We start from the raw sequence: 21964 nt of genomic DNA, 5'->3' as shown, positions 1-21964 counted from the left end.
ATGACATCCTCTTCTTGTATTCACGCTGCGGCTCTGGCGCAGGTGTACTTTGTCTGCCCTGTTGAGGACAGAGCAAAGTACTGCAGTGCCCAGGTGCCGAGAAAGGTCAGAGAGGGCCTGCGCACTGCAGTACCTTGCTCTGCCCTCAACAGGGCAGACAAAGTACACCTGCACCAAAGCCGCAGCGTGAATACAAGAAGAGGACGTCATCGTAAGAAGATGGGAGGCCCCGGACAGCGACGCCTATCGGACCAGGACCGCCCCTGGGTTTGTATAATCTAACCTCTTTTTCCAAGACATCCCTCCTGACAGCACTATGGAGGACATCCTCCTCCCCCTTGCTGGGACAGGAATCACACGAGAGTTTAAAAGGTCATGTCCCACCCCCAAATCCTCATTGTGTTTCATAGTAACATAGTAACATAGTAACATAGTTAGTAAGGCCGAAAAAAGACATTTGTCCATCCAGTTCAGCCTATATTCCATCATAATAAATACCCAGATCTACGTCCTTCTACAGAACCTAATAATTGTATGATACAATATTGTTCTGCTCCAGGAAGACATCCAGGCCTCTCTTGAACCCCTCGACTGAGTTCGCCATCACCACCTCCTCAGGCAAGCAATTCCAGATTCTCACTGCCCTAACAGTAAAGAATCCTCTTCTATGTTGGTGGAAAAACCTTCTCTCCTCCAGACGCAAAGAATGCCCCCTTGTGCCCGTCACCTTCCTTGGTATAAACAGATCCTCAGCGAGATATTTGTATTGTCCCCTTATATACTTATACATGGTTATTAGATCGCCCCTCAGTCGTCTTTTTTCTAGACTAAATAATCCTAATTTCGCTAATCTATCTGGGTATTGTAGTTCTCCCATCCCCTTTATTAATTTTGTTGCCCTCCTTTGTACTCTCTCTAGTTCCATTATATCCTTCCTGAGCACCGGTGCCCAAAACTGGACACAGTACTCCATGTGCGGTCTAACTAGGGATTTGTACAGAGGCAGTATAATGCTCTCATCATGTGTATCCAGACCTCTTTTAATGCACCCCATGATCCTGTTTGCCTTGGCAGCTGCTGCCTGGCACTGGCTGCTCCAGGTAAGTTTATCATTAACTAGGATCCCCAAGTCCTTCTCCCTGTCAGATTTACCCAGTGGTTTCCCGTTCAGTGTGTAATGGTGATATTGATTCCCTCTTCCCATGTGTATAACCTTACATTTATCATTGTTAAACCTCATCTGCCACCTTTCAGCCCAAGTTTCCAACTTATCCAGATCCATCTGTAGCAGAATACTATCTTCTCTTGTATTAACTGCTTTACATAGTTTTGTATCATCTGCAAATATCGATATTTTACTGTGTAAACCTTCTACCAGATCATTAATGAATATGTTGAAGAGAACAGGTCCCAATACTGACCCCTGCGGTACCCCACTGGTCACAGCGACCCAGTTAGAGACTATACCATTTATAACCACCCTCTGCTTTCTATCACTAAGCCAGTTACTAACCCATTTACACACATTTTCCCCCAGACCAAGCATTCTCATTTTGTGTACCAACCTCTTGTGCGGCACGGTATCAAACGCTTTGGAAAAATCAAGATATACCACGTCCAATGACTCACCGTGGTCCAGTCTATAGCTTACCTCTTCATAAAAACTGATTAGATTGGTTTGACAGGAGCGATTTCTCATAAACCCATGCTGATATGGAGTTAAACAGTTATTCTCATTGAGATAATCCAGAATAACATCCCTCAGAAACCCTTCAAATATTTTACCAACAATAGAGGTTAGACTTACTGGCCTATAATTTCCAGGTTCACTTTTAGAGCCCTTTTTGAATATTGGCACCACATTTGCTATGCGCCAATCCTGCGGAACAGACCCTGTCGCTATAGAGTCACTAAAAATAAGAAATAATGGTTTATCTATTACATTACTTAGTTCTCTTAGTACTCGTGGCTGTATGCCATCCGGACCCGGAGATTTATCTATTTTAATCTTATTTAGCCGGTTTCGCACCTCTTCTTGGGTTAGATTGGTGACCCTTAATATAGGGTTTTCATTGTTTCTTGGGATTTCACCTAGCATTTCATTTTCCACCGTGAATACCGTGGAGAAGAAGGTGTTTAATATGTTAGCTTTTTCCTCGTCATCTACAACCATTCTTTCCTCACTATTTTTTAAGGGGCCTACATTTTCAGTTTTTATTCTTTTACTATTGATATAGTTGAAGAACAGTTTGGGATTAGTTTTACTCTCCTTAGCAATGTGCTTCTCTGTTTCCTTTTTGGCAGCTTTAATTAGTTTTTTAGATAAAGTATTTTTCTCCCTATAGTTTTTTAGAGCTTCAATGGTGCCATCCTGCTTTAGTAGTGCAAATGCTTTCTTTTTACTGTTAATTGCCTGTCTTACTTCTTTGTTTAGCCACATTGGGTTTTTCCTATTTCTAGTCCTTTTATTCCCACAAGGTATAAACCGCTTACACTGCCTATTTAGGAAGTTCTTAAACATTTCCCATTTATTATCTGTATTCTCATTTCTGAGGATATTGTCCCAGTCTACCAGATTAAGGGCATCTCTAAGCTGTTCAAACTTTGCCTTCCTAAAGTTCAATGTTTTTGTGACTCCCTGACAAGTCCCCCTAGTGAAAGACAGGTGAAACTGCACAATATTGTGGTCGCTATTTCCTAAATGCCCAACCACCTGCAGATTTGTTATTCTGTCAGGTCTATTAGATAGTATTAGGTCTAAAAGTGCTGCTCCTCTGGTTGGATTCTGCACCAATTGTGAAAGATAATTTTTCTTGGTTATTAGCAGAAACCTGTTGCCTTTATGGGTTTCACAGGTTTCTGTTTCCCAGTTAATATCCGGGTAGTTAAAGTCCCCCATAACCAGGACCTCATTATGGGTTGCAGCTTCATCTATCTGCTTTAGAAGTAGACTTTCCATGCTTTCTGTTATATTTGGGGGTTTGTAACAGACCCCAATGAGAATTTTGTTACCATTTTTCCCTCCATGAATTTCAACCCATATGGACTCGACATCCTCATTCCCTTCGCTAATATCCTCCCTTAAAGTGGACTTTAGACAAGACTTTACATAGAGACAAACCCCTCCTCCTCTCCGATTTTTACGATCCTTTCTAAACAAACTGTAACCCTGTAAGTTAACTGCCCAGTCATAGCTTTCATCTAACCATGTCTCGGTTATTCCCACTATGTCAAAGTTACCTGTAGATATTTCTGCTTCTAGTTCTTCCATCTTGTTTGTCAGGCTTCTGGCGTTTGCGAGCATGCAGTTTAGAGGATTTTGTTTTGTTCCAATCTCCTCACTGTGGATTGTTTTAGAAATGTTCTTACCTCCCTTCTGAGTATGTTTTCCTGGGTCGTCTTTGTTCGAGTCTAATGTTTTTCTTCCCGTCCCCTCTTCTTCTAGTTTAACGCCCTCCTGATGAGTGTAGCGAGTCTTCTGGCGAATGTGTGTTTCCCAGGTTTGTTGAGGTGTAGTCCGTCTCTGGCGAGGAGTCCATCATACCAGTAATTCACACCGTGGTCCAGGAATCCAAATCCTTGTTGTCTGCACCATCGTCTTAGCCAGTTGTTTGCATCAAGGATCCTGTTCCATCTCCTGGTGCCATGCCCGTCTACTGGAAGGATAGAAGAAAAAACTACCTGTGCATCCAGTTCCTTTACTTTCTTCCCCAACTCTTCAAAGTCCTTGCAGATTGTCGGTAGGTCCTTCCTTGCCGTGTCATTGGTGCCAACATGTATCAGAAGAAATGGGTGGACGTCCTTGGAGCTGAAGAGCTTTGGTATCCTATCGGTCACATCCTTGATCATCGCACCTGGAAGGCAGCATACTTCTCTTGCAGTTATGTCCGGTCTGCAGATGGCTGCTTCGGTGCCTCTCAGTAGTGAGTCTCCCACCACCACCACTCTTTGTTGCTTCTTGGCTGTACTTTTTGCTGTCACTTGTTGCTGTGTGCCCTTTTCTTTTTTGCTTGCTGGTATTGCTTCATTCTTAGGTGTGCCATCTTCATCCTCTACAAAGATTTGATATCGGTTCTTCAGTTGTGTGGTTGGTGATTTCTCCATGGTCTTCTTGCTTCTTTTGGTCACATGCTTCCACTCATCTGCTTTTGGAGGTTCTCTGACACTTTTTGCACCTTCTGTGACCAGTAGAGATGCTTCTGTTCTGTCTAGAAAGTCTTCATTCTCTTTGATGAGTTTCAAAGTTGCTATTCTTTCTTCCAGACCCCGCACCTTTTCTTCTAAAAGGGCCACTAGTCTACACTTCTGACAGGTGAAATTGGATTCTTCTTCTGGTCGATCTGTGAACATGTAGCACATGCTGCAGCTTACCATGTAGGTTGTCACATCTGCCATGTTGCTCCTAGATCCTGCTGACTTGCTGTGTGTTTTCCTTCTTGTGTAATCTACTCAGCCAAGCTCTCTTGCAATAATGTCCTACAGGCAAAAATTACGGCGCGCGGTTTGGTGATGCTTTCGAAGCAGCTGGTCCCGGCTGTACCCAACGATCTTCTAGCTTAGGGAGACTTCGCTTCTCCCAGAAGACACCTGGAATATGCAAATTAGCCTCCTGAAGCTTGAATCCCTGGTTTGGTGATGCTTTCGAAGCAGCTGGTCCCGGCTGTACCCAACGATCTTCTAGCTTAGGGAGACTTCGCTTCTCCCAGAAGGCACCTGGAATATGCAAATTAGCCTCCTGAAGCTTGAATCCCTGGTTTGGTGATGCTTTCGAAGCAGCTGGTCCCGGCTGTACCCAACGATCTTCTAGCTTAGGGAGACTTCGCTTCTCCCAGAAGGCACCTGGAATATGCAAATTAGCCTCCTGGAGCTTGAATCCCTGGTTTGGTGATGCTTTCGAAGCAGCTGGTCCCGGCTGTACCCAACGATCTTCTAGCTTAGGGAGACTTCACTTCTCCCAGAAGGCACCTGGAATATGCAAATTAGCCTCCTGAAGCTTGAATCCCTGGTTTGGTGATGCTTTCGAAGCAGCTGGTCCCGGCTGTACCCAACGATCTTCTAGCTTAGGGAGACTTCGCTTCTCCCAGAAGGCACCTGGAATATGCAAATTAGCCTCCTGAAGCTTGAATCCCTGGTTTGGTGATGCTTTCGAAGCAGCTGGTCCCGGCTGTACCCAACGATCTTCTAGCTTAGGGAGACTTCGCTTCTCCCAGAAGGCACCTGGAATATGCAAATTAGCCTCCTGAAGCTTGAATCCCTGGTTTGGTGATGCTTTCGAAGCAGCTGGTCCCGGCTGTACCCAACGATCTTCTAGCTTAGGGAGACTTCGCTTCTCCCAGAAGGCACCTGGAATATGCAAATTAGCCTCCTGAAGCTTGAATCCCTGGTTTGGTGATGCTTTCGAAGCAGCTGGTCCCGGCTGTACCCAACGATCTTCTAGCTTAGGGAGACTTCGCTTCTCCCAGAAGGCACCTGGAATATGCAAATTAGCCTCCTGAAGCTTGAATCCCTGGTTTGGTGATGCTTTCGAAGCAGCTGGTCCCGGCTGTACCCAACGATCTTCTAGCTTAGGGAGACTTCGCTTCTCCCAGAAGGCACCTGGAATATGCAAATTAGCCTCCTGAAGCTTGAATCCCTGGTTTGGTGATGCTTTCGAAGCAGCTGGTCCCGGCTGTACCCAACGATCTTCTAGCTTAGGGAGACTTCGCTTCTCCCAGAAGGCACCTGGAATATGCAAATTAGCCTCCTGAAGCTTGAATCCCTGGTTTCCTGTCTCTGCAAGGAGGGACGCACGAGAAGAAGCTGCGCAGGCTTACCGGAGCTCAGGACGATTGTGCGGCGTGCCAATGCCCTTCCCCCTGTCAAGTGGCTCAGGGTAGAAACTTTACGGGTGGGGAGTCCCTCTGCTCCAAAGACCAGGAGCAGGACGAGGCTCCTGGTTGCAGCCGCTCCTCCCGGTGGGAGGCTCTTGGCTGGGGATGCGGTTGCACATGGCAGGGATTCGCGGCATCCAGAGTGGCGTCTCGTCCTGCCAAGCGACTTCCGGAACTCCGAGGGAACTGTGTCACTTCCAGTATTGCCACATCCGGTAATCATCACTTCCGGTGACGTCGTAAAGGCGGGGAAGTGCGTGCGCTCTAGCGTTGGAATGCATAGCAGTACGGGCGCTCCTACACAGCGTCTGGAGTCACTGGGGCCCTCTGACTACCGCAGTAAAGGTGCCATGGAAGGAGACATGCCCGGCGATGGAGCGGTAAGTGCACATAGCACAGACTACCCTCACTGCACATCTGAGAATTCAGGCCTATCCTATTTACTCCCTATCTTATGTCATTTAGGATAAGGGACCCCTGCTGTCCCCCCAGCTCCTGCTAAAAAAACCCGGCAAAGGTCTCTACAAAATCTAACAGATGCCCCATATGCCACGTGAAACTCCCTGACTCCCACGGCAAGACCTTGTGTGCATCTTGCACATCTAAGGTTGTGAGGGACAAACAATCTTAACTTCTCTCAGAAATGAGGTCCCTAATCCGGGAAGAGGTCCAGGCTTCTATGTCCAGCCTTTCAGGGCAGTCCAGCCCCATCCCTGGCCGCAAAAGAGCCAGACGGGAGCGAGACCAGAGAGAGCCGGAGTTTAGTTCTGACGACAGGTCCGAACCAGAAGACTCAGTCTCAGAAGAAGAGGGGGAGCTCCCCTCAGGGAGCCAAGACCTTCATAGAAAATATCTCTTCCAGGCTGAGGAGACGAACGAGCTTGTCCAGGCAGTGAGAAGCACGATGCAGATAGAAGAGACATCCAAGCCGCAGTCCAGACAGGACCTGATGTTCGGGGGACTTATGTCACGTCGACAGACAGTTTTTCCCGTTAGCGAACATATTAAAGCTATGATACTGGAATAGTGGAAGGAGGCGGAACGCCGCCTAGTATTGTCTCGTGACTTTAATGGTCGCTTACCATTCGACCCTGAAGAAGTCAAGCTATGGGAAGAGATACCTAAGATAGACGTTCCGGTGGCAAAGGTCACCAAAAAGACTGCCATACCCTTTTAGGACTCATCCGACTTGTGCGATCCTATCGGCAGGAAGGCTGACATACTTCTTTAAAGGGCCTGGGAATATTCTGCGGCCTTAATTAAGACTAACAGAGCAGCCACTTCGGTGGCCAGATCTATGTACCTATGGATGGGGCAGTTGGAAGAGCATCTGTCCAATAAAACCCAGAGGTCTGACATTTTGAGTTCCCTTCCCATTATGAAATCAACCATGGCGTTTCTATCTGATATGACGACGGAGTCAGTTAGATTTTCAGCCAGAAGCAGCTCTTTATCTAACTCGGCTAGAAGGGTGGTTTGGTTAAGATCCTGGTCTGGAGATAATGCCTCCAAGACCAAGCTCTGCTCAATCCCCTTTTCAGGGTCAAGAGTATTTGGACCTTCTCTAGATACTATTCTAGAATCTGCTTCTGATACAAAGAAGGGGTTCCCAGAGGACAAACCTAAAAAGTCTCAGTCCTTTCGGAGAGGATTCCCCTTCAGGAAACAGTATGATTTCAGAGGGGGTAGGTCCAATAGAGGATCATACAGGGTTCCCGTAGCCAGGGCAATAAGAACAGGAGCTTCTTCAGCCCATCCTCTAGATCCAAAACACAATGACGCCACATATATCGTGGGGAGGCTTCGCCACTTTGCAGAGAACTGGGCCCAGATCACTCAGAATCAGTGGGTCCTCCCAACCGTGGCAGAGGGATACAGCATCGAGCTCTACTCCCCTCCTCCAGAAAGATACATCGCTCCTACCATGGTCACGCAAGGCTCTGCCATGCTGATAGATTTGCAAGATATGCTCTCTTCAGCAGTCATAATTCCGGTCCCTCCACTAGAGGTAGACCAGGGATACTACTCTTCCCTATTCTCCATCACAAAACCGTCCGGTGACTCCCGCACTATAATAAACCTAAAACCTTTGAACGCGTGGGTCAGGTACAAAAGGTTCTGTATGGAATCCATACGATCAGCAATTCACCTCATAGATCAGGATGCTGTGATGTGCACTCTCGACCTGAAGAGTGCCTATTATCAGGTCCCTGTCCATCCCCCATCTCAAAGGCTTCTGAGGTTTGCTGTAGCTCTGCCGTCCCGGACCTATCACTACCAGTTTCAGTGCCTTCCTTTCGGGCTTGCCTCAGCGCCTCGTATAGTCACAAAGCTGGTTTCGGAGATCGTCGCCTTCCTGAGAAACCAGGGGATCATAATAGTTCCTTATCTCGACGACTTTCTCCTCATGGCAAGATCGCCAGAGACACTATCAGTCCACAGAAGCCAGACAATATCAGTGATGGAACAATTAGGCTTGGTCATAAACTGGCGGAAGTCCGACCTGATTCCGGAACACAGGAAGACCTTCTTGGGAGTGTGTCTAGACTCCAGACGCAGAATATCCCTATTACCCGAAGACAAGCTGGAGGCAATCCAGATCAAGCACCTATTGGAACACATTGGGACCATTGCCAGTCTTCACTTGTCAGTACCTTGAAGCTATCGAATCCAGTACGAAGGTCTCTCCACTGGTGCACACAGCCAGAGAACCTAAGAGTCGGAGTGCTATGGTCTACTTCCCCTTATGTAGTGATCACAACAGATGCCAGCGCATGGGGCTGGGGAGCCCATCTAAAGGGCAAAATTCTACAGGGCAGGTGGCCAGCACACATCACTCACAGTTCCTCCAACTTCAAGGAGCTGTATGCTGTCTGGGAGGCCTTGAGAAGAAGCCGACACACTCTTGCAAATCATCATGTCAGGATACTATCCGACAATGTGACAACGGTTTCATTCCTGAAACATCAAGGGAGCCCAAGACACCGTCCGCTCCAGGATCTGGCGGAAAGAATATTCCGCTGGGCAGAAAATTCGGTCCTATCCGTATCTGCAATTCACTTGGAGGGCTCTCAGAATGTGATGGCAGACTATCTGAGCAGAAGGCGGGTGTGCCCAACAGAGTGGGAACTCAACCAGGATATCTTCCAGGAGTTATGTCTTCATTGGGGAACTCCCAGTATACACCTGTTTGCAAACAGAAGAAACTTGAAGGTCTCAAAATTCTTCTCTCTGAACCCATTGGATCTCCCAGAAGGGGTAGACGCTCTGAGCCAAGATTGAGCGGAACCTCTGTAATATGCATTCCCACCTCTGGCGCTGATCCCAGCCGTTCTGCGGTAGATCAAGGAGGATCGAGCTCAGGTCATTTTGATCGTCCCATACTGGCCAAGAAGAAGCTGGTTCCCTCTGTTAGGGGACCTGGCAATCGAGAATCCAAGAGAGCTTCCTCTCCGGGAGGATATAATTCACCAAGGTCCGATTTGCCACCCGAATCCAGGGAAAACTCCATCTCTCAGCATGGATCCCGAAGGGGACATCTTTAAGGCTAGAGGCTTATCAGATCAGATGATAGCCACTATCAAGGCCAGCAGGAAGCCAGTCACATCGGCAATCTATTTAAAGATCTGGAAACGTTTGTCTGGAAGGTGGATGGTCTGATGTTGCTGCAGACACTCCTGACATACCTAGAATCCTAAACTTTCTGCAAGCGGGGTTCAACAAGGGCCTTAGACCAAGCACCTTGAAGGTGCAGATCTCGGCACTTAGCTCCTTCTTTACCTATCCCCTAGCATCACACCCGTGGGTAGTTAGATTTATCCGAGCTACTCAGAGATTGCGCCGCACCATTAGGCAGTTGACTCCTCCCTGGGACCTCAACCTGGTCCTCAGATTCCTGTGTAAAGACGCATATGCCCTGGCTGATAATATGCCCATATCAATCTTCACACGGAAGACAGCGTTTTTAGTGGCAGTCACCACAGTCAAGAGGGTGGGGGAAATCCAAGCCCTATGTATCAAGGATCCGTATCTACAGCTTAGAGAGGATAGTTTAATCCTTAAACTCGACCCCTCATTTATTCCAAAAGTAGGCTCAGCCAAAAACAGAAATCAGGAGATTATTACCTTCATTTTGTAATAACCCTGCCAACGCAAAAGAAAAAACCCTTAATTCCCTTGACATCAGGCAGGCAGTCTTGGATTACCTAGCAGCCACCAGTTCCTGGCGGGTAGATCCAAACCTGTTGATTCTTTTTGGGGGAAAAAATAGGGAAAAGAAGGCCTCTATCGCTCGTTGGATCACGTCTGTGATTTCCGAGGCCTAACAGTCTGAAGGGGTCCCACCTCCGGTGGGTCTACATGCACACTCTACACTTGGGATATCTGCTTCCTGGGCTGAGAGGGCAGGCACCTCTCTTGAACAGATTTGTAGGGCAGCAACATGGGCAAGTGCTAATACCTTTTGTAAACACTATAAACTTGATGTCTTGTCTGGTCAACACACTGCATTTGGGAGAAAAGTTCTCCAAGCGGTAATCCCACCCTAAGGAAGTGCTTTGGTACTCTCCATGGTTCTGTCAGGAGGGACATCCTGGAAAATAGGCATTAGACCTACCAGTAATTATGTTTCCAGGAGTCCATCCTGACAGCACTGGTTGTTCCCTCCCTGTTTTGATATTATGACATATGTTGTAATATGTTTCTGTCATTAAAGTATTATTTGCATTTCCATGAGGCGGTTCTTGTTACAACACTGAGGATTTGGGGGTGGGACATGACCTTTCAAACTCTCGTGTGTTTCCTGTCCCAGCAAGGGGGAGGAGGATGTCCATAGTGCTGTCAGGAGGGACGTCCTGGAAAAAGAGGTTAGATTATACTAACCCAGGGGCGGTCCTGGTCCGGTTCTGGTCCGATAGGTGTCGCGGTCCGGGGCCTCCCATCTTCTTACGATGACGTCCTCTTCTTGTATTCACGCTGCGGCTTTGGTGCAGGTGTACTTTGTCTGGGTGACAGGTTCCCTTTAAGTATATAATTCCACATGTGTTAATTCATAGTTTTGATGCCTTCAGTGTGAATGTACAAATTTCATAGTCATGAAAATACAGAAAAATCTTTAAATGAGAAGTTGTGTCCAAATATATATATATATTTCAAGATGCCTCTAGAGGTTATGGTTATATGTACCCTTCGGTTGTCAGTGGAGTCATCCTGTAGTTCCAGGGGCCCTGATCAATCCTGCACACCACAATCTATCTCTTAGGCGGCATCTTGCCAGCATAGCTGTGCTGCATCTAGAACAAAGCTTCTACTGTGAGGGATGATGTCGCATAAATGGGTAAAGCTTCTTTTAGTGCTGTGCAGAGATCTCTTACGAGCTGCGTTGCCTTTGTACTGGTATCTAGAATTAGCAATCTACTGCAGGATGGGCTCTATACAGGGGCTGAGAGGAGAGATATACTGCAGTAAGGGGCTCTGTGTACAGCCTTATATTAGTTGACTTATGTTTATTGTCTGCTGCTGACGGACAAGTGATGGGAAACTTCAAATGCTGCTCTCTTGATGCATATTGCATAGGATTATCTTCTGCTGTCCTCCTCAATAGAGTGGCTTTTTCAGTTTCATATCACTGTTCTTCTGCATTAGGCATAATGCGGTTGTAGAAGAGTGCAGCATAGCTTAGCTATGCTAGAACCAGCCAATGATGTAAAACTACACATCATTAATATAAACTGCAGAAAATAAAATTGGCCGGGTACTGTACACTAGCAGAGAGTGCACAGAAGCAAAAGGTGAATTCAGCATTTAGATTGGTTTACTAATATCTTGAGAGGTAGCTCTTGTCAGGAGCTCACATGAGAGAGGAAAGGAGTCTGCAGCACTATGGAAATGCTCATGCTGCTGGGAAATGTATAAAAAGACCGAAAAGTACAAGAAAAAACTTTATGTTGGGCTTAGTCCGTGTATATTAACAATATGTATGCCTATAATGTGCTTTGCAAAAAATAAGGCAATTTTGGGAATAACCTTAACAAAAGGTTACATTTGGTGATAAGACAAATATGAGAAGTGTAATGAAGCCCAGTCAACCGCAACCTGACAGATTTAAAATACTTTACAACAAAATTCAGTTTGTGGTGTACAGACAGCACAAGGTGTGACAAAATGAATTAAGAGGTGTGTGCTTATTAATACATGTGATGCATCTTACGCACGCATCTTCTGTTTAAGACTAGCACCTGAAAGATGAGTTTTAGTTAATTCCCCCACAGTGTAAGGGTATGTGCACATGATGCAGATTTAGTGCAGTTCTGCGGCGTTTTTTCTGCAGCAGAAACGCTGCAGAACTGCACTGTGATTTACAGTACAATGTACGGTAAATCAATGTGAAAAAAAAAAGCTGTGCACATGGTGCAGAAAAATCTGCGCAGAAACGCTGCAGATTTCAAAGAAGTGCATGTCACTTCTTTGGTGCAGTTCTGCAGCGTTTCTGCACCCCTCCATTAATAGAAATTTGCACAAAAACTGCACAAAATCCGCCTCAATTACGCACAAAAAACGCATCAAAAACGCACCTGCAGATTCTACCAGGAGATGCAGATTTAGTGCAGAAAATTCTGCACCACATTTCCTTCGTGTGCACATAGCCTTAATTCGTTGAGGTGAAAAAAAAAAAACACCCATGAAGAAAGGCCTGCAATAAAGAACATGTGTTTTCTAAATAGGACCCTGAACACTAGTATGTTTTTACTTAAATTGTACCTATGTGAGCGGTGTACAGACCTATAGACTTAATAGTGCGAACATTCACTGCCCTGTGTGCCTAGCTCATGCAGGAGCTACATACAGTACTTCAGAGCAGTGGTTGGACTGATTAATGAGGGTCTCTTTACCCTGACCGATTGTTGTCAGTGCTATACAGTCTCTGTATAGTATGTGTAAAAGGCTAGGTAGTATAACAATAAGTAGTCTAGATTTCTGTTAAGAAGCACACCTCATGAGAGTACCCTTTAGAATCAACCAGATTGCCAATTTTGCCTTGATCAGAAAATGGTAAAATACTTAACGTTGTTTGCTTTAGTGTAATTGGTAATGTTATTAAACTTGTTTTTACATTTAGTTGCTTAAAGTAGGATCAACCATCCTAAGCAGTCTGTATGGGCATATACTCCATAGAAAGCTGAATAAAATGATTACTGTATATACTTGTGTATAAACCGAGATTATCAGCTCCTTTTTTGTCCTGAAAACGCCCATCTCGGCTTATACACGAGTCATTGCTGGCGAGAGAGGGGGGTGGGAGAGCGGAAGAATCATACTCACCCTGCTGGTGTCATCGCTGCATATTAGTCTCTGCATCTCGGGCGCCAGCATCTCTCTTCCTTCCTGTACTGAGTGGTCATGTGGTACCGCTCATTAAAGTAATGAATATGCACGCGTCTCCACTTCCACTCCACTAATGATCGGTATCACTGACCGCTCAGCACAGAAAGGAAGACAGGAAGAGAGATGCCTGTGCCCGAGATGCAGGGACTGATATGCAGCTCCAGGAGGGTGAGACATGCGATATTCACCTTGCAAGTTTCAAAGAAAGCAGTAAAGCCGCACCCTATAGTTATATTGTCTCTGTGGACATCGGGGCGCACGTCATCACCAGGGGGTCCATCCCAGACAGAACATCCAAATCCAAACTGAAGAAAAGGACAGCGCCACACCGGATAGTGAAAAGCAGCTCACATATTTATTCTGCCTCCTGCGGCAACGTTTCGGTCCGAAGACCTTTGTCAAGACCTTGACAAAGGTCTTCGGACCGAAACGTTGCCGCAGGAGGCAGAATAAATATGTGAGCTGCTTTTCACTATCCGGTGTGACGCTGTCCTTTTCTTCAGTTTGGATGCGATATTCACCTGTCCCCGTTCCACCGGCGCACTGTGTCTTCCGGGCCCTCTGGCTGTGACGTTCAGGTCAGAGGGCGCGATGACGTGGTTAGTGCACGCCCTCTGCCTGAACAGTCACTGCAGAGTACTGGCAACGCTGAGGAGCAGCGGGCAGCGACGAGAGGTATGTCATTTTTTTATTTATATTTTTTTAATCGCAGCAGCAGCATTATATGGGGCATATTTTTGTATGGAGCATCTTATGGGGCCATCATTATCCTTTGTGCAGCGTTATATGGGGTATATTTTAATATGGAGCATCTTATGGGGCCATCATTAACCTTTTTGGAGCATTATATGGGGCATATTTTTGTATGGAGCATCATATGGGCCATCATTATCCTTTTTGCAGCATTATATGGGGCATATTTTAATATGGAGCATCTTATGGAGCCATCATTAACCTTTGTGCAGCAATATTTGGGGCCTATTTTTCTATGGAGCATCGTATAGGGTCATCATTAACCTTTATGGGGCATTATATGGGGCATATTTTTCCATGGAGCATCTTATGGGGCCATCATTAACCTTTGTGCAGCATTATATGAGGCATATTTTTCTATGGAGCATCTTATGGGGCCATCATTAACCTTTATGCAGCATAAAATGGGGCATATTTTTGTATGGAGCATCTTATGGGGCCCATCATGAACTTTATGAAGCGTTTTTGTATGGAGCATCTTATGGGGCCCATCATGAACTTTATGAAGCGTTTTTGTATGGAGCATCTTATAGGGCTCCTGATTCAATGTGGAAATTCAAAAACATTTAACCTACTGATGTCTCAATTAATTTAACTTTTATTGGTATCTATTTTTATTTTTGAAATTTAACAGTATCTGCTGCATTTCCCACCCTAGGCTTATACTCGAGTCAATAAGTTTTCCCAGTTTTTTGTGGAAAAATTAGGTGCCTCGGCTTATACTCGGGTTGGTGCCGATAAAACAGAAAAGCTTGTACTCATCTCCTGTGCCGGTACCTTTACACTGGTGTCTGCACTTGTTTTCCCAGAGCTCTTGTGCGGCTCGCACCCAATCAGCACTAGCGTCACTGTCTCCGCCTTCATACGAATCGAGCATCAAGAGGAAGTGAGAGAGCAGCCGCAGCACTGACTTCCTCTTAATATTCAAAACGTCGGAAGGTGGGGCCAGTGACGCCAGTCATAACTACTGCACGAGTGCCGACACAGAGTATAAGCTTTTTTTATTTTATCGGGGCCAAGCGAGGGGTATGAGAAGAGGTTGTCCAAGTAGTGGACAACTTCTTTAATATCTGCGATCCCATGTATTTTTCCAGTGAAATTCTCATTTTTCTTAATATGTAAATAAGCTGTTAAGAACTATGGGCTGTACACAAATCTGCATGAGAATTTGCCTTCAGAGCTCATTTAAATTAAAGGGGCGATACCAGTGTGTAACATGTAAATCTGGAGAGCAGACTGTAAGTCAATAAATGGATCATACTGGTGGTGTCCACTTTATTTAAAATTAGCTGTGGAGTAAGATTTTCATGGAGCTCTGTGTCCGGCACATAGATCTTAACAGCTAAGTTACCGTATATACTCGAGTATAAGCTGACCCGAGTGTAAGCCGACCCCCCTAATTTTGTCACAAAAAAATGGGAAAACTTAATGACTCGAGTATAAGCCTAGGGTGGGAAATGTAGCAGCTACCGGTAAATGTCAAAAGTAAAAATAGATACCAATAAAAGTAAAATTAATTGAGACATCAGTAGGTTAAGTGTTTTTGAATATCCATATTGAATCAGGAGCCCCATATAATGATCCATAAAGTTTATGATGGGCCCCATAAGATGCTCCATATTAAAATATGCTCCATATAATCCTGTATAAAGGTTAATAATGGCCCCATAAGATGCTCCATAGACACCTTTGCCCAATATAATGCTGCACAAATGTTGATTATGGCCCCATAATATGCTCCATATAGACACTTGCCACATATAGTGCTGCAGAAACGTTATGGCCCCATAAGAGGCTCTATACAGACACTTGCCACATATAGTGCTGCACAAACGTTATGGCCCCATAAGATGCTCCATATAGACACTTGCCACATATAGTGCTGCAGAAACGTTATGGCCCCATAAGAGGCTCTATACAGACACTTGCCACATATAGTGCTGCACAAACGTTATGGCCCCATAAGATGCTCTATACAGACACTTGCCCCATTATAGTGCTGCAGAAACGTTATGGCCACATAAGATGCTCCATACAGACACTTGCCCCATTATAGTGCTGCACAAATGTTGATTATGGCCCCAGAAGATGCTCCATACAGACACTTGCCCCATTTGCTGTTGCTGCGAAAAAAAAAAAAATCACATACTCGCCTCTCCGTCTCTCTGACCCCCGCCACTTTCAATATTCACCTGACTTCGTTCCGGGGCCGCTCCATCTTCAGCACTGACGTTCAGGCAGAGGGCGCGCACTAACTACGTCACCGCGCCCTCTGACCTGAGCATCACTGCTAAAGACAGCGGCGGCGGCTGGAACGAGGAGCAGGTGAATATCGCGCAGCGCTCCCCCTCCCCGTTATACTCACCTGGTTTTGTGCAGTCCCTGCTTCTCGGCGCTGCTGCTTCTTCCTCTACTGAGCGGTCACCGTTACCGCTCATTACAGTAATGAATACGCGGCTCCACCCTTATGGGAGGTGGAGCCGCATATTCATTACTGTAATGAGCGGTACCATGTGACCGCTCACTACAGGAAGAAACTTCCGGCTCCGGGGAAAAGACGTGCAGGGACCACTCCAGGAGCAGGTGAGTATAATTAGACAGTCCCCACTCCCCCTCCCCTGCCGACCGCTGGGTATGACTCGAGTATAGGCCGAGAGGGGGACTTTCAGCCCCAAAAAATGGGCTGAAAATCTCGGCTCGACTCGAGTATATACAGTACATTTTTTTTTTTTTTTAAATTTGGATTTCTCTGGAAAAGATGATGTTAGATATCAAGTTATCATTTTATTCAGCTTTCTATGACCTTTATATCTATATACTTGGCTTTGGAGGGTTGCTTCCATGATGATAAGGGGATATCTGTTGGACACCATAGCTACTTATATATAGCTTCATATTTGTCTTTCTTTATTTCTCTGAACAGAGAAGAGAGTGAAAGTGTGTTGACTTTGAAAGGCTTGACACCCACTGGAATGCTGCCTAGTGGAGTTCTTTCTGGAGGCAAACCATCACTCCAAAGCGGTAAGAAAAGTTTGATGTGCACCCTGGTGAAGGAGATTTCTTACATTTTTTTTCAGAATGCGTTTAGTAATTTCAATGTAGATTACATAAATTGCCAAAACAGATCTTTTTTAAAATATTTTTAAAATCTAATATCTGATATTGATTAAAAAAAACCTAATTAAACCTTAAAATCCTATTCTAAATATTCATTGCTGAAAAGGTGATAAACTGCATTGATATCTTACTTTTTCCTAATTAAAGTATGAAATGTTACACCCTACATGTTTTATGGAAATTCACTAACCTTAAATACTGTAATTTTAGATGTTCCAGGGCTCACATGGACATCCATGCCTCTTAAACTTTGACGTTTTTCAGTCTCAAATTCTAACAATTTCTTTTATAGTAATAGTGACATTCTTCTAAACATCTTACTGGTATATTTCCCAAACTTGGTCTGTCTCGGTATTCAGAAATTATCTTTAAAAATGCATTCAGATTAACTCTTTCTAACCTGTGCGAAAGGCTGTTTGAGGTTATTATACATGTGTTTAAGAGTTTCTTCTTCAAAAGGCCATTGATACCTATTATGAAATTAAAAGGGTTGTTCCCTTTCAATTCAATTTCTCCCCTGGCATCAGTTTGCTTTGAAAAAGCAAACAAAAAAAAACACTCTGTACTCTTCTTCCCTGGGTCCAAAGTTGAGTCCACAAACGAGGTAAGGTAGCTCAAACTGCGGAAAGACTTAAAGGGAACCTGTCACCATGTCTAGTCTGGAGGTAAAATGTTATAGAGCAGGAGGAGTAGAATAGATTAATCTATAATTTTGTGGGAAAAGATTCAGTATAACTTGTGATATAATCATTACTCCTCTGCTCTTTCTGAGATTTTCGGTCCAGTGGGCAGTCCGATCAGTGACTGACGGCTTGCTTTGCATAGCTGTGCACATAGAGATAGCGGTCAGTCACTGATAGGACCGCCCACTGGACCTAAGCTAAGCTAAGACCTAAGCTAAGATAGAGCAGCGGATTAAATGATTAAAAAACACAGATTATACTGAATCTTTTCTCACAAAACTATATATCAATCTACTCATCTCCCCCTTCTCTATAACATGGGGCCAGCAGATTGGACGATATTTTTCTGGTGACAGGTTCCCTTTAATGCAGATCTGATGGAACTGACACCAAACATACATTGCGGCTTGCTTTGTATAGTGTTGCATAGCTGCACATTGGTTAGAGTGTTTAACAGGAGAAAAATAAGAGTTGTACTAGGTATGTAAAAAATATAACAAAGTTTATTGAATAGTTCCAGTAATAAAATACACATATATAAGAAGAACAGACATAAACTGATACGTGTGCAAGGATAACACTAAGGTAACCAGGACCCAATACATTCCCTAGTCGATTACTGCCTAACAAGGTAATACATTGTAAAGTGCATGTGCAATGAAATATGAAGGCATTGGAAAAAATGCCTGCCGCTAAGAGTCAAAAACCCCCAGTATGTGCATCCCCACAGCGGGGCATCCGTAATTGCAGGGAGAGACGGCAGACACTTACCACAGACAAGGGTAGATGGGTCCTGGGCTGGATGTGTAGCAAAAAAGCCCCCCGACGCGCGTTTCGCGTCCTAATCGACCGCTTTCTCAAGGGAAGTGCACTTTACAATGTATTACCTTGTTAGGCAGTAATCGACTAGGGAATGTATTGGGTCCTGGTTACCTTATATGTTATATGTTAAACATGTTATGTTGAGTGGGTATATTTTCTTTTTTGTGGGCTAATTTTTGCCCTTTCTGCTGACTGGAACATGTCAGTGAGGTTTTTGTGGCTACATTGGTTAGAGTGCCTATGCTGATCTATGTCCATCACCAAAAGCAACACCCATCTTTTGAGCAACAGAAAAAGTAGCCTGGTCTAATAAATCACATTTCTTTTTCCTAATGTGAGCAGTTGGCGGCATAGGCAACACTTACCTGGGGAATAGATGGCAGCTACATGCTCTGTGAGAAGTAGGCTAGTCGGAAGCGGCAGCAGGATGATCTGGACTAGGAGAGAGAGAATTGGATCAAACTAAGACAACACTCGGATCACACTCTGATGTAGTGACATTAGCAGAATCGGCCCGATTCCCTAACAAGTATACCCCTGTGTGGCCTCTTATTCCTTAAAGGGAATCTGTCACCAGAAATAAGGCTGTTAACCTGCAGATATGGGGTTAACCGCATTATGATTCTGCCCAGCATCTGCACGTAGCCGAATGCAGCGGGGAGAAAATGATCTTTATTCTCCCCGGCAGCATTCGGTATTCAGTCATAAGGAAGGGCGGCACCCTGACTGACAGCTGGCCGCAATGTAGAGCCAGTGTCAGTCAGGGCTGGGGATGCGGTTACAACGGCCTGTCTGTATACTCAGAGCAGTGACTGACCCCGCGTCGACCCCCATGACTGAATACCGAATACTGGCGGGTAGAATAAAGGTTATTTTCTCCCCGCTGCATTCATCTACGTGCAGGCGCAGGGCAGCATCATAACACTGTTAAACTGCAGATTAACCTCATATCTGCAGGATAACAGCATTATTCCTGGTGACAGGTTCCCTTTAATGGAACAGACCACACTGCAAATTTGAAGCGGGAATGATTTAAGGAATATGGCAAAGATTTTAAGGTGTTGGCTAGCCTCTAAACTCCCTAAATTTTAACACAATGGAGCTTCTGTGAGACATTAGGGAAACAAGTCTGGTCCATTTTGGTCTCGCCTTTCAATTAACACCACTTAGTGATCTGCATCTAATGTTTAAAGCCACATATTGCAAAACACATGCAGTGGTCTTGCAGAGCAGTTTTGGTGACATGATGGACATCTTCACAATGTTAGGCTGGTGGTTTTAATGTTATAGTTCATCTGTGAACATGATATGCAGTACAATGTGTATGGTAAAACCAGATTGGAGGAAGGTGAAAACGGGTTTATTTTTTCTACCCACATCTTTGCATTTATGGTAAGACTCATAGCGTTGTAGATAATATTCACTGTAATGTATGCAAAGATGCTTGTTCTTCACTCATTAAATGAGCAAAAAATGTTGTCATTTAGTTGTTGTGTATATCCAAAAATCAAGTAAGGTCGTATTGGGCATATTCATATCAAATCTTGCAATGTTTTCAAGAACACAAATTGTCAAAAATGTCTATTAGCATTTATCGGGGATCCCCTGCCAATCTAATCTTTTTTTCAGGTTTTACACCAAAATATCTTGATTTTCCAAGCTACTCTTTTTGGCTCATTAGCTCCAAAGTTCGATGCTTCCAGAACTGTGCATAGTGGTTGGTATGCCTGCTGAATGATGACTTTTGCTCCCTTCATTACATTTTGGACCACCGTTGGTCTCATCAGACCATGAGTTATATGCTACATGGTTGATTCCATGTAATCCATTTTAAATTTTAAAGGGAACCTGTCACATCCCACCCTGACATTTTTAACTAAAATAGCGACCTTGTGCAGCACTAATGCTGCATTCTGTCAAGGTGGCTCTTTTATTTGGGTTCCATTCCAACGCTGAAGTATTTGTTTTTATAATTTGCTCGCCATACCTGTAGTCTGTCCGGGGGGCATGTCTTTTCCCCCTGGACACAAACGCCTCCCAACCATCACTGATCTCCTCCAGGTGCCGCCGCCTCTGCATTCATTTACGTCCCCGGCGCCTGCACTGTAAGTTCCCATCATGTGATCGGAGTCAAAGGGCAGGGCAGGCTGCGCATGCCCCCCAAAAAAACTTACAGCGCAGGCGCCGGGGACATAAATGAATGCAGAGGAGGCGGTGCACGGAGGAAATGAGAGATGGCTGGGAGGCGTTTGTGTCCGGGGGCAAAAGACATGCCCCCCGGCAGACTACAGGTATAGCGGGCAAATTATAAAAACAAATATTTCAGCGTTGGAAGGGACCCCAAATAGAAGAGCCACCTTGACAGAATGCAGCATTAGCACAAGGTGGCTCTTTTAGTTAAAAATGCCAGGGCGGGTGACAGGTTCCCCTTAACCACAAAATTTAGATGCCTTTAAGTGATAATTTATTTAAAAAATGACTCAACTTGTCTCTGATTCCATATATCAAAAATGCAATCGTATGACAGCATATACATTTAATGAAACACAGCAAAAAAATAATATAGTTATACTAGGTTACTAGTAAATGAAGTGGCAGCAAAAAGCAAATAGAAGTTTAGGGACCATAAATGGATAAATAGCTATGATTCAAATATAATGCTGGCCCTCTATTAAGCCATTAAGGCTGCTTCTTACCCCTTCCTATACATCCAGGTTGCTAGTGCTATCTAAAGACATGGCTTGGGCACAGACTTTGTGCCTGTCCTATCTGCACTAGGAGCTGGCGGTAATACACAGCTGACATCTTGCTGCATGTGCTAGCTCCAGTCTCAGCACTTTAGCCCATGACTTGCCAATGTGAGTGATGACAGCATTATGTGAGGAGTTTGACAGAAGGAGAATGCTCCCTCTCGCATCCCACCGGCACCTCTGCAGTGCGATTGTGCAGTGCCAATGGATTGCTATGTCCTTCATGTCTGCCATATTCCATAGCCTGTTAAAACACTGCTGATGCTGCTGATAGGCTGTGAGTCAAACACTGACCCTAACCGGACACTATACTGTATAAATAGTATGGTATATAATTAATGTGATCAAAGGATCATACAGTTCTGTAAAAAGATAAATCAAAAAGATAGGACTTGTAATCTAACAGCCAAGGAAAGAGATTTGAAATAAAAACATGCCTTTTCTTGTGAAAAAGTAGTAAAACATACAAAAGGTATTATATGGGTATCACAGTAATAGTATCGACTCATAGAATAAAGTTAACATGTTAATTACTGTATATTGACCAGTGAACTTTGTTAAAAAAGTCATCAAGTCATATACAGTA

General features: G+C 44.7%; 1 protein-coding gene across 2 annotated transcripts in view; it reads left to right on the top strand.

Moving 5' to 3' along the window:
• Positions 1-21964, top strand: part of PPP3CA (protein phosphatase 3 catalytic subunit alpha) — a 413429-nt gene that overhangs the window by 373319 nt on the left and 18146 nt on the right. For both annotated transcript variants that reach the window (XM_069743640.1, XM_069743639.1), the window contains exon 12: positions 16930-17027. In XM_069743640.1, coding sequence (XP_069599741.1) covers positions 16930-17027 — 98 coding nt within the window. The remainder of the gene's footprint in view (positions 1-16929; positions 17028-21964) is intronic.

The sequence above is a fragment of the Ranitomeya imitator genome, chromosome 1 (genome assembly GCF_032444005.1).
Source record: "Ranitomeya imitator isolate aRanImi1 chromosome 1, aRanImi1.pri, whole genome shotgun sequence".
Classification (NCBI taxonomy): domain Eukaryota; kingdom Metazoa; phylum Chordata; class Amphibia; order Anura; family Dendrobatidae; genus Ranitomeya; species Ranitomeya imitator.
Note: the sequence above shows the minus strand (reverse complement) of the source record. Positions and strands in the feature narration are given on the sequence as shown.